General features: G+C 37.4%; 2 protein-coding genes across 4 annotated transcripts; one reads left to right on the forward strand and one right to left on the reverse strand.

Moving 5' to 3' along the window:
- Positions 1 to 237: 237 nt before the first annotated feature.
- On the reverse strand, positions 238 to 5,358 carry LOC122569179 (major royal jelly protein 1-like). 2 transcript variants are annotated; one of them, XM_043729787.1, is made up of 4 exons: positions 4,885 to 5,358; positions 3,889 to 4,410; positions 2,994 to 3,408; positions 238 to 2,924 (listed from the first exon to the last, which is right to left on the reverse strand). In XM_043729787.1, the coding sequence occupies exons 2-4, from the start codon at positions 4,375 to 4,377 to the stop codon at positions 2,698 to 2,700; spliced, it is 1,131 nt and encodes a 376-aa protein (XP_043585722.1). In that variant the 5' UTR covers positions 4,378 to 4,410; positions 4,885 to 5,358; the 3' UTR covers positions 238 to 2,697. The 2 variants fall into 2 exon arrangements, with proteins under 2 accessions (XP_043585722.1, XP_043585721.1); XM_043729786.1 differs by having other exon boundaries at positions 3,889 to 5,358.
- On the forward strand, positions 5,359 to 7,757 carry LOC122569178. 2 transcript variants are annotated; one of them, XM_043729784.1, is made up of 3 exons: positions 5,359 to 6,160; positions 6,635 to 7,274; positions 7,350 to 7,757. In XM_043729784.1, the coding sequence occupies exons 1-2, from the start codon at positions 5,534 to 5,536 to the stop codon at positions 7,256 to 7,258; spliced, it is 1,251 nt and encodes a 416-aa protein (XP_043585719.1). In that variant the 5' UTR covers positions 5,359 to 5,533; the 3' UTR covers positions 7,259 to 7,274; positions 7,350 to 7,757. The 2 variants fall into 2 exon arrangements, with proteins under 2 accessions (XP_043585719.1, XP_043585718.1); XM_043729783.1 differs by having other exon boundaries at positions 6,635 to 7,757.
- Positions 7,758 to 13,595: the final 5,838 nt, after the last annotated feature.

Consider the following 13,595-nt stretch of genomic DNA (forward strand, 5'->3'; position numbering starts at 1 on the left):
TATTTGCTTCCATGAGTCTATCAAAAGATTGTTTTATCTGGAAATTCGCCATCTGACCAGGCAGTGTTTTCATTATGTATTTATATATGTCATTTAATTAATAGTGATTAAATTCATAATAAGAAAGATATAAAACAAACTTTCATACTGGTATTAAGATGGCGAAAAAAGATGTTTCAGATAATGGGGATGAAATGAAAAAATGAAATGAAAGAAAACGAAACGATTTGGCCGGAATCATGGAATTGGATGTCTATGTTTAACGATGTCTATGGTTATTGGAAAAGCCAGATAATTTCGCTTGTTCGGCCAAGATTGTTATTTATAACTTGAAACAAAATAACTAGCTAGTGAAGAATATATTCTTACATTTTATATTTTATCTATATGTATTCTGACAATAGCTAACATTTAAAAAATGAATAAGATAATCATCGTTTAAAAAGCAAACATTTATTCAAACGCGTGACATACGGCAACTTGGAAAAAATTTTGTTTCGCGGTATTTCTTAACTACGTTTCATGTATAAAAATAGTTTTTTTTAAGTTAATTTCTCAAGTTAGTTAAGTAATCTAATTAATTTAATTAATTTAATTAATGCGATCTTGAAGATGCCGTCGACTGTTTTAATTAATGTTCCATTATGAAACTTAGGAACTTCTGTCCTCGGTTATTCTGCAAGTAAAACATATACTGGATATGTTGAAGAAGAACCGACTGTATCATTCATGCCAGGTAAATGAACGGAAGAAACGGGACAATTTTCTTTTCTAAGAAAAAGAGAAATTTCACATCTGCAATAATTTCGTTTTAGGGAACGAAAAAGGAATAAAAAATCATCTATTGGTCAGACGTGTCGCATGTTTTCGGTACAGGTTTTACAATTTCTTAGAAGAATTCGTAATTGTATATGACTGGTATATCCAATATTCTCGGTTCGTTTAACACAGATTTAGAAGAAGCGTGAAACGAACGAAATACTTTAGCTCCTAATGTCGTACGTAGAATTATTATTATTATTATTATTATATTATCATTTTTATATTTTTACACTTTATGTTACAATTAATTCAGAAAGATTAATTTTATTTTGAAGCTGACATTGTACGATAAAGCAGAAATGGCGAAATGCAACGACTATTTGGCGTGGTACCAAAGTGGGCGCATCCAGCGGGCTTTTTTGTGACGTCAAGGATGGACTTTCTAGTTTCATATCCTCGGAAAGAGGAACGTTAAACTCCTTTTAAAAGTAGCTCATTTTTTAAATACGTTGAAACGTTCTTCATGGCGAATCGACTTTTTGGAAAAGGCAGATTGTGTTCTTTTATCTTCAGGCTGAAAGCTATTGCTTGTTCAGAATCGGAATTACCCTTGCTCAAGCGACTATGCTGTAGATAGCCAAAAAAGTATGAAAAGAGAATTTATGAAATTCGTGGTGTCCTTACACTAATCATTCTTTCGTGTCAGTGCCTCTTAAGTCGAGAACCATGCAAATTGAAAAATATTCGTTCTCATGAATTTAAATCTAATTTAAATTCGCTGGTGAAAAGTAGATTATATAATCATTTGATTACACCTTCTGGTCTTAAATTAGAAGGAATTTCCCGTTTCTTATCGTAATAATAATTATTCAATCACACATTATTAATTTTAATTTTTACTGAATAATATTTCCTAGCTTGAATAACTATTAATAATTTTTAAGAAATAAAACACATTTAATAAACGTTTTCAACCTGGTCGACATGTCGAGTAATTATGGTAATGTCTGTTGTACTCAATGAACGGTAAACGAATAAGTAGATTTAATGAGATGCTATGTATGTACATATAGTTGGAATTCATTATGTAACGCGCGATAGAACGATCAACGTCTGTCATCGCATTAGATCGATATGAAAGATATGTTGGACTCACAAACTTAAGCTAGTCGTCGGAAAATGATTGCCGAAAATTAATAATTATATAACAGTCGTGCGAAACATCGACACTAGAAACTAATTCAAGTGGAACAATTTTCCTTAATTACATTAATATTATCCATTAGAATGGAATTTATGTAAGAATTCAGGACTGTATTAATATCTCGGTTAACGATTTAATTCCATACTGTTCTAACGTGTTTATCTACTTCCTTATATACCTTTCACATTTTGCGTGACATCGAGATGAATTTATAAAGAAATTTGAATCACGACGTTGTCAAGCTTAATTTCAGTGCATTCTCAAATGCAAGGGAAATTATTAACGATTTTTTTGTACGTGACAAAACGGCGAAAAATACAATGGTATGTTTACATAGGTATTACTGTTTCTTTGTAATAAGATTCGCTTCGTTTCGTACGGCCATTTAGAAAACGGCCTTCGAAGCTTTTTATTTGACACTGGTCGATATTTGTCCAGCTTCGATGTTCCTCGAAGATTAAGTCACTTTGTACAGGATGCTCGAAGGAAAGCGTTTTATGACTAGATTAACCCCTTTCGACAGCATCGACAGTATATAGTCTTTCCTAAAATTTTCTATTCCGTTTCTCTTCCAGAGCTTCGATCGAATTGATTATACTTTTTGAACAACGTCAAGATATAACAGTGTCTAATATTCCGCTACAACTCAAACGCTATCTCTAACGATAATAGTTAAAATAATATAACGCTCAACCGTGGTATTTCAGGCGCGTTGCTTCCGGCTTTTAGTATTATTCGCCAGCAGAACTCACTAGTGGATGGATAGCCACCGATGCTCCGGAACAGCTGACGGAATTCTCGATGTAATCTTGGAAGTTGCTCTCGATCACCCACATTAGATCCTTATAACCAGGAATAACTCCCGTTGGTAGTCGACACTCTCCAGCTTGTTCGACTAAAAGGAAGTTGTCTTGAACGAAAGAAGTGTCGGTGTTCCACATGTAGATATTGGAATCACCTAAAAACACAATAAAAATACCATAAATAAGTTTTAGAAATGAAATCTAATTTAATTCAATTTCTCTACCCTTAATTCTGAAAAAGATGGCAGATCCATTGTCAGTGCCCAGGAGTACGATCTTGTTCTTCTTCCTGCCGATGTCTATTATTGATCCATTCGCATTTCCTGTTCTCAGATTCACTGCTTTGACCGCAAACATTCTGCTGGAGCCTAGATACGTAAAATAGACGACCGATCCGCAGCTTTTCCTTCTAACGAGCGCCATGTATAGGACGTCGGGTTTGTCTGTGTTGGATGCCACTGCTGATGGAAGAACCACGCGATATCCGTTATCAGTCGTGGCATTATAAACGATGATGGCACCGGTACCAGCGTCAGAAATGTACACATAGACTTGACCATCTTCTGCGTAGTCAATGATCATGTATTGAAGCTGCGAGGTACTGTCTACCAACGAGCTCAAGTCGATCACTTTTACAACCTGAAATCGATAATATTTCCTCCTTTTAGGATCATGGATTAACGGCGATGCCATTTTCAAAGATTGTGGAAATCTTCCAACGTTTCAATCCTTAATTGTTACCTTAGAGAGGTGCTAACTGATGTTATAAATATCAATGTAATTTCGTTTATTAGGTAACGCACGGCTGGGTAGATGCCTCGATAACTTTTAATTAAGTTGAGGCTTATAATCATATAAGGCACTTGTGGCTTCAGATTCTAATCTCCTTATAATTAAGCAGAATTTTACTTTCAACTATGTTTAACTGCCGTTCTATTCATTCGGGACGATCCCATTGTCAACCACGATTCTACTTTCCAACAAGTATACATTTAACCCTAAACTTCATGTCTATATTATCTCACAATAATCTGGAATTTTATCTCCAGACGACCTCAACAGACTAATTCTACTCTCGCGCAATCTTTGACCTAGATCAACGATCAAACTACCACTTACCTTTCCGCTCTTGGCGTTGACTCCAACGACCTTCGGAGGACATCTACGTACAGGTTGCTCCAAAGTGTTGACGATCCCAACATCGAGAACCCACAAGATATCTTGTACATCCAGAACTATATCTACCGCACTCTGCAGTGCCTGGCAATTTCCTTCTTCCTGAATTGCCCAGCAGGGGAATGGGGCTATCTTTGGCTCGCAGCTTTGCGATTTCATGGAAAGAACACCCAAAGTAAATGGTACTCCTGGTTTATAGCGCGGCAGAGCTAGGATCGCTTGGTCTTCGTATATTTGTGCTCTGGTAGCGATCACGTTTCTTGTGATGTAACGACCGCTTGTCTCGTAAATGTTCTTCGTACTTTGACATGGCCAATTTAGGCTAAGTCCTGAGAGGATCAAAGGTTTTGGCACCACTGGTTTACCATTACTCGGTGGTACAATATTTGTTACGGTCGTTAGACAGAGGACGATGTAGATCAATCTTTTCATCCTATCGTTTCTCGTAGAAAATGATTTACGGGACTGTAAAAGGGAAGTGAAAAAAGAGAAAAGAATACGAGGAGTAAATATTAGAATTGTTCGAAGCTTTGAGCAATTGTATTTGAAACTTTATCCTGACTTTTCGTCATCGTTGTAGTTTCTTTTTATAAGAGACCGATCAAAACACTTGCACACGAAAATTTCGAATATTCAGAACCAGACTGCGAATGTTTCCGTATTTATGAGAATTTTCGAAGGTGTAAAAATGTATGAACGTAGAACGCGTAGGATGTACATAATACACAAAAAGTATAAAAAGATATTTAAATTGCAGTGTATTTATTACGATATTTAATGAACGAAATATTTCCGATTAGGTTCCATTTATTTAGTCGCGTTCACGCAAAAATATAGATCTGCATAAATATTCGTAGCCTAATTATGACACCGTAGAAGCGTGAATGGCTTAAATTCTAGAAATCGAAAATCAATTAATTGGATGAGATAAAGACTTACGCGATTTTACGATGTGAACAACACAAACTCTCGAATACGCGAATCTTATATCTGATATGCAGCTTATATACAAACTGTCCGTAGAACCCTATGCAGCGATTAATCATATTCACTTTGTATATTTATAAAGTAGCGTGTTCTTCCGGTTGTCGCAATACTTCCGCCCGGAGCCAGACGGCACGAACTCTTGAGAGCAACAAGGAAGCGTATTCTCGAAGTTATTTACCAAACAGCGAATAATGAACGAGGAAGCTTCGCTTGTAAGATGAATTTCCTTCCTTCGTTTAATAATTTTATAAATAAATTAATCATACTCCTGCATACACGAGTTTACACAAAATTACGTGACAAATACGTAATTCTAAAGTTGTTCAAGCTGCATTAAATAACACTGATACGATCATAATGTTAGTTAATGAATATACCGATGATTAATTTCGTCAATCATCGTGATAATTAATTGTAAAACGATTATTAAACATCCGATCATTTACGGATCTTCCGGGTTCGATATATAGGATAACAATGTTAAGGGATGTCAAAATGCAAAATATTTCTTCCTGTATTTCGCAACATGGCGAACACATCACCTCGTATATAACTGGCGTAATTTTAAAGACTCTTCAGTTTAGTCTCCATAAAGAATACTATGTACATCGTACGACAATTTATTTCTGTGTTTACGACGACCGCCATTGTGGTCATTCTTGCGATAACAAACGGTGGAAACGCGACTTTACCCGAAACCATAAAATGGACCGGTGGAAACTTCGAGTGGCCTTGTCCAACCACCAAGAACATGTTCAAAAGTAGTGGAAAATACATTTCGAAAAACGTAATCGCGACCAGGGTCGCGCTGTATACCAACAACGCCATTGTGGCCCTTCCCAGGTACAAATCAAAGAATTCCAATTTCGATCCTTCAGACTCAGGAAACTGCTCGATGAATCGGCTAGAGTCTTTGGTAAGATTACTGGTAATACGTGTAATTCATTTCGAACAAACCGGTTTGCGATATAGGTACAAGGCTGGTATTCCCGTGACGTTGGCGAAGATCTCTCAGGATGACCAAAGCTGCGAAGCAACCCTGGTCCCCTATCCTTGTTGGTCCCTTCAGGAGGAAGGAACTTGCACGGCTCTGCAGAACGTGGTAGACATTTATCTGGATCCTCAGAACATTCTCTGGGTTCTCGATACTGGAGTGGTGAACACTTTGGACGAACCTATGCGAAAGTGTCCGCCAAAAATCCTCGCTGTCAACGTCGTCACAGGCAAGGTAAGCGTTGTTTGCTAATCTACAATGTCTCTGTGTAATCCTATTAATACTTTTGCCTAGCGTGAACAAAGTAACTACTTTTACGCTTGTCAGTCTAACAGGAGCGAACGGATTATAATTATTATTATCTGTCTAGTTAAGTGCCGATTGCATTGCGTTATCACGGAGAACAGATTTGCATTCTTTAAAATATAAGTTTCAAGTTTATTATCGAATGGCATAAATTATCGATTGGCTCGAGCAACACTACGTCAAATCTCATATCGTAGTATTTATTAACGAGGTTGAGATACTGCCACGATCACGATGTGTTGCAACTATCCTTCTAACTGTTTCACACTTTTTTAACCACTTTCCGCTCCATTCTCTGATATTTGACAATATTCAGCTATCTTTCAAATCGTCTCCAAAAAGTGGGAAATATCGTTAAATCCTATAGTTACCTCGTTATTTCTTTCATCGTTTCTCTGACAGTTAGTGAAGACCGTAGACCTGACTGGATTGACGAGTTCGGCGTCCCGATTGCAATACCTGGTGTCCGATTACAGTCAGGACGGCAGAGTGTTCGTCTATGCGTCAGACGCTGCGTCAAGAGCCATCCTCGTCTACGATGTCACTCTAGGTCGAGGCTACCGCGTCGTTTTGCCCCAAGCCGTCGCCATGGGCACAACCCGAAGAGACGTTTTGTATCTTGCGCTTCTCCGACGTTCAGACGGGAGCACATGTTTGATCTTCACTTATTTAAGCAGTAGCCGTATGTTCTCCATCAGAACGGAACATCTACGCAGTGGTTCTGCCAATGGCAAGATCCACGATCTTGGTATGAAACCGAAGAAGATGATCTTCTTGGGTACGGACAATGGCAGCGCCCTTTTCTTCCGGTACGAAGGCGAACCGGATGTTTACCGATGGGATGCGGCCAATCCATTCGTTTCACGATGTTTCGACAAGGTGTACACCAGTGCCGAATGTTCCCTTGCTACTCATGTGGTTGCGGATTACGCGAGAGGGAGGATGCGCGTGCTTGAATCGAACTTTCCTGATTATATGCAAGGCTCGGTTGGATGTGGTGCCACACAGGCGTTGAATGTTATGTGATGTTGAGAATCGTAGGGTAGGTTTAGCATTAAATAAATTAAATTCTAACGAAATATATTATTTTTCTATTTATCGTATCTTTTATTCTTAGCCTTGCTTCGTCTTGAAATATTTAACGTTCAATAGTTCTGCTGAGATCGACTGAAATGTTCCTAGATTTCCGATGATCCTACATTTTTGTGAAAAGGAAAGAGAAACAAAGGAATTAAAAATATTTATGCATACGGTTCGACTGTCGATTCTAATCGATACCGTAAAACTACACAGCAGTCATTTCTACGGCCGTATGCGTCGAACAGGGCTATAAATCAAGATGCAAATCATTTCGTGAGGCTGACTATGTATCCCGTAGCTCGAAACGGTACCAAGGAACTTCGTCGGAAAAAACGGAACCTTTCTCTCTTACAATCACTCCTTCGTTGCTGCGACCATGATTAGTCGGCGTTAGTCGACAACAAGAAACGTTTCCTCTAAATCGAACGGGCAATAATTCACTGGAACGTTGAAAAGATAAAACAGAACGCGTATCCAACTTAATATTTTCTCCAGCTGTCACATTTGGCGAACAGTTGTGGTTATCAGGTCACGCAACTGCGCTAAGATTTGCACAGTTACATTTCTAGGTAAATGAGATCATTGTATAATAACAGTTGGTCGTGAAATGTTTTTATATTGTGATATTTCAAAATATTATGCATATACGTATTGGGTTGTCTCAAAAGTTTCTTACGTTTTAAAAGGAAATAATAGATGCGCAATATTTTTTTATGCACAACATGTTTTATATTATTTTTATTGAATTATGTATATAAAATGATAGATACGATAAATAATATAAAACAAAGAATGTCTTGCATCTATTGTTTCTTTGTAAAACGAAAGAAACTTGTGAGTCAACCTAACACTTACCACTATCTTTAAATTCCCTTACAATCAGTACGATTGCATGAATGTTTTAATAAAAAGAATTGGAAAGCGCGTGTCACAACGTGTTATCACGTTTCTGCAAAGAACGAAACTCTTTCTTCAAAGCAGAAACGCAGCTTTCCATGGAAATCGATATACGGTATTGAATTTGTTTCCTGCATTGCAACTATCCGAGTGAAAGCTCGTTCCATATATTGTTACGCATAAAATAATCCATACCTCTTTATGCCTTTCGTATTAATTACCATTTACAACAGCTAATACGCGTAGATCGAATAGAACCAGCCTAGAAAGTATTTTTTCAGCGTTGAATTTATTCGTTGAAGCGTTGAATATCTCGGCCTTGTATCGTTTCTACAAATTTTACTATTTGGCATTTTAATTATTTTTCTATTTCTAGGTTTCCAAAGCTTTCAGTTCTAATCATTGTCGACACAATAAATTAAATAAAAATTCAACGATATCGTTTATGCTAATTGGGTGGTATAGCGTGCACGATTACCATCAAAGTTTCTTATTATGACACGCGTAGAGGTCTGCTGGGATCGCGACTTGGTTTAATTAGCCTCTTGCGAAGTGTATGAGCGTGCACGCTGTCGAAACGTGTTCCAACCATGGTTGAGAAAAAAATGATAGTTACTAGAGCTACTACTCTACGAAGACACGTAATTGTAGTTCACTTCACGAGGTGATTTACTACTCACCATGCTATGTAATTTTCATGCGGATTTTTTTATAAATTTCCACGTCGACGATTATTAAGCGTATTTATTTGCAGATTATACAATTTTATAACGCAGCAAATTATTCCGTTGGCAACTATGTTGGCATCACTTAGTTGCCAGCCCAATAGATAGTAATATAAATGAAATAAATATTTTGAAATAACCAATGAATATTATCAGATACTTAAGTTTCTTCAAACGATATCAAAAGTTCCTAGAAACGTAATTTGATGACTGAAACTGTCAATTAACCCTTTAACCTATGATTTACGTTCGAGAATTTTGGGCCGAAAACGTAGACAAGCACGCGCAGGCTTCGAGCCATTCGCACGACTTGTGTAGTACGTACCACGAGCGATACCCGTAATATTTACGATTGGTCCGATCATCTACTACGGGCTACGCCCGTAGTTGTAAGTTAAGGGGTTAATACTAATTGCAGGGAAGCTGGAAAGTTGTGGAAATCGCGAGTAAATATTACGAATTCCTTTCACGTAGGTAACAGCGTTCGAGTTCTACTAAATTTGGTATCTTTGATTCGTTTCTCAATAGGATAGCTTGTTGTGGTCGTTAGAAATCAAAAAATAGAAAATAAGTTAGAATCGTGTGGTGTTCCACTTTCATCGTTTCTTCGGAACAGGTCCAGCGCGATTTAAACCTGTCGTTCACCGTGTCTTGTCCAATACGTCGCGTGTCAATAGCAATCTGTATTTTACATTTAAGTAATTCTATCGTACGTTTGGCTTCAGATTTGCTAAAATTTCAAGTTTCCACATCTCAATTTAAAACTTTAACGTTCTAAATCGAAAAGCTTAAAAGTTGAAACACTTGAGAGTCTACGCTAAAGAGCTTAGAAATTGAAAAATTGAATTGAATCCAAGTCTAAAAGTTCAATAATTTGAAAACTTAAGTTTAAATCTAAATTTAAGTACAAATACGTTTAAAAATAAGGAGTAAAAGATTGCGTGTAAGATCGCGATCGAGTTTCGATTTTTGACCGTACGATTATCCGACCGTGCAATGTAGCCATTTTGTACCACCGATCGAATCGTTTCGAACCAACCACGTTAAGGGCGATATTTTGAAATCTTGATCGTGACAGATTGACACGCGCTTACTAAACGGACGATTATGTTTTTGTAAATTGAAACTTCAACACAGATCAGTAGCTGTGTGTATAATATAATAATATGGAACAATTTTTCAAGCGATAGTCAAGAAGCGTGAAGTTTTTCGCAACAAATCGACCGTAACATTTTTTCCCTCTATTCTTTTCTTTCTTATCTGCTGAATGCCGGCGTTAATTAGATTTGATGGGATCCAACGATTACGCGGCAATTACTCAAACCTCGTTACTCGAATTATACGACGATTAGCACTATGCGATGATATAACGAATTAACAGAGTGTATCATTCTACTTGTACTAATCTGATGAATGATTGATGCGTTTTTATTTTCTTCCCAAACTTTAAATTCCTTAGAAATTTTGCTAAAAATTATCGATATTAAAAAAAAATATGTATCTATCTGCGATCTAATTTTTCTAGCAACAGAAGTTCTTTCACGTAAAAAATAAACGACGAAGGTCTAAAATGGATAATCCAAATTATATATTTATTTTATTTATTGTTATTATTTTTTACCGTTAGCTTCTTTCCATTCTCTTAATTTGCAAAACCTTACAAACACCGTCTTCAAAAAGATACTTGGTTCTACGTATGAGAAATAAAAAAATTCCTTTATGGGAAAAAATTTTCTCCCAAAAATTCACCGACGCAGGTAACTGAGGCGTGGCGCGACTAAATAAATAAGCGAAACTAAACCAGTGGAATTCAGCAAAAGATCTCGTAACTCAGAATGTGTGCGACAATGGTGTACACGGTCGAGCAACCGCGTTCGAACTTTCCAAGACGGACACGTATGCGTGCATGCGACGCTGTTCCGTATTGCAGAAGAATGAATTCGGTATGGAAACACACTGAGAGCCGGGTTCACTGAATCGTTTGACGCAAGTCCTACAAAACAACCTTGCAGCACCCGTGCTTTTGCGCGGGCAGACCGTTGTGTCTTTGTGAATAATCTGAACGTGAAACGACTTATGCAACGAAATTGTCCGAGTAGCGAGACGTTGTCCAGATTTCTCGCGGCAGATAATTATTTTCCTCGCCAATTTCCTGGTGATAAGGTGAGAATTATCGGTTTCAAGTGGTTTTAGTCGACGGTACCTTGGATTCTTGACGAATTATAAAAAGAAACAACAATTCAAAATTTGATAATAATACATTGGACTATTTGTTTCGTCGATGATTTATTATTCGGAGGAAAATTTTAGGTATCGTGATTGTGTAGAATAATTAGACGTAATCATTGGAATTGGTCGCTAGTCTAAAGAAAAGAGACGAATGATCCCGCATAAACGACGCATGAACGTACCTGACCTTTAATAGTCACAAATCATTCATCTACTGTCACTTTCGCGTAACTGTAACATTACAGTAGCACATGGTTCATAGATTCTACATATTCTTTATGAACAAGAAAAGTCGTTGACAACGATACGCCACGAAGCTATTGGTCGTAACAAACTGGCACAAAGTATCAATCACACGATCTTAACTAGACCGCGGCTATTCGTGCGAAAAGTACAAGTAGCATTCTGTGAATCTTGAAAATTGCCTCTAACAGTCTGATCGTAAAAATCTCCAAATAACTTAAAATTAACCCCGATGAAATTTTGCAGGATCCAAGCTTACAGAACCTTCGTGGATTTAAAACTCAGCTCGTTTCACTTGAAAGTAAGAAATCCGATACGTGATGGATAATAGACGTTCTAGAAAAATGATCATTCTCCTGGGGAACATAATGCCAAGCACGATTCTGAATCACGCGAAGTGACAAATGATCGTCGTTGGTAATCGTTTATCGAATATCCGCCCTGTTTCGCATGATCAATCACGATGGAAGGGAAACAGTAAGATTTCGTTGCTTCCGTTTTTCCGTGGGAGTTCTTGCGACCCTATGCACGCAGCTATTCCCATGATATTTCAAGTCGAACATCTTGCGTAACCCTAAAATGCTTCATTCTTCGCGGCTATAGATCAGCGACGCGGGCAATTCTTGCGCAATATTTACCTTGGTACCCCGTAATTTCTTTTAGTCTTGATTGGAATCGACGGACGAGGGCCGCCTTATCGCATCCGTTTTATTGGAATTGTTCTTAAGAAATTGGCACGCGAATCTTGTTCAACGTTACTTCAATCGACGGATACTTTCTGATAAATCTGAGTTTTACGAGGTCTTTTGAATTCATTTATAGCTGCTGTTTAATCCTCTTTCGTCTCTTTTCTCTATTCTCGCGAATAGAATGAAATAAAAAAATTATATACACGTAAAATGAACGTAAAATTTGCAAAGCATGTCGATAAATCTTATTTGCGTGATTAAACGAAGATTTATATTTTAAGGCAAGAATTATTCTCGAGACAAAGCAAACTGTTCTATTGTATTTGATACCGTGAAACGGTCTATTCCAATCGATCGAATTCATCTTACACGATTTGTCGTTAAAGTACACGTTGGGCTATAGCTAAAGAGCGAACGAAACGATGAATGCCGTGATTAAAATCAAGTACGGTATCTCCGATATATAGTCGCACCGGTGCGCCAAGAAAATGGCAATTGAACGAGCTACATTAGTGGTAAATGTTATGTGGAAGGCCTTGGTACGTAACCCCGATCGAAAGTCCCCGGAACTATAGACCGCGCCCACTCTTCTTGATACACCTACGTTTTTGGCTGGCTCGTTCGAAAAAAATGTAGCAATCTGACCCTGGAGAAATGTGAAGAACAAAAATTACTTTCGTAATAGACGATAGAGCCGACACGTGTCCAATATGGTTAACTGTTAACTAAATTTATTAGAGCTATTTGTTAGAACGAGTAGATAATACAAGTGGACAAATGGAATCCGAAGCGTTCAAAACGAAATACTTGTAATTCTCTCGTTTGTATTACAGCTGGGATACTGCGTTCCATGTGAGCGTTTTACGTAGCTGGTCACCATGAATGCTGAACGTTAGTCCTTGTAGTATTGTCCGTAAATCGCTTTCTCCACTATAGCGATTCGTATCGGATACACTCTGATTCAAAGTCCTGAACCCTCAAATCGTAACCTTTGCTCGCGTAACATATGATTCCCTCAAGTATACCGTATCATTGAAACATTTTAACGATATCATTGAATCGTTAATACCAGAGAATCGTAAGTTCGTGAGGTTTTAGAATTTTATAAACGTAATATTCTAGCTACGGTGTATAAGAAATGAAAATTATCCAACCAGAACTTTGAACCATAGCTGGTGCAATTTATTTTCTGCGAATCTTTACTTTCATCGAAGAAGGTTTCGAACATAAATATTCCAGAATTATTTCAAATTTTTCGAAAGTTTCGAAAACCTAAAAAAAGAACACTGTGTTCAATGTTAGACAGAAAGCAAATCCTGTTTGACCCATCCTTATCTTACTTCAAAATTCCACTTTCAAAAATCTAATCTACCAGAATTCAAGTTCACTTGAATTCTACCGGACACTAGCGTAACTAATTTACAGAGAAAATTCGAAAGTAGCTTTTAAAGATCAGTGGCAAGATCAATGGTAACCTTTGTCGAAAACACACCCACCTTG

This window comes from Bombus pyrosoma, linkage group LG7 (genome assembly GCF_014825855.1).
Source record: "Bombus pyrosoma isolate SC7728 linkage group LG7, ASM1482585v1, whole genome shotgun sequence".
NCBI classification, from domain to species: domain Eukaryota; kingdom Metazoa; phylum Arthropoda; class Insecta; order Hymenoptera; family Apidae; genus Bombus; species Bombus pyrosoma.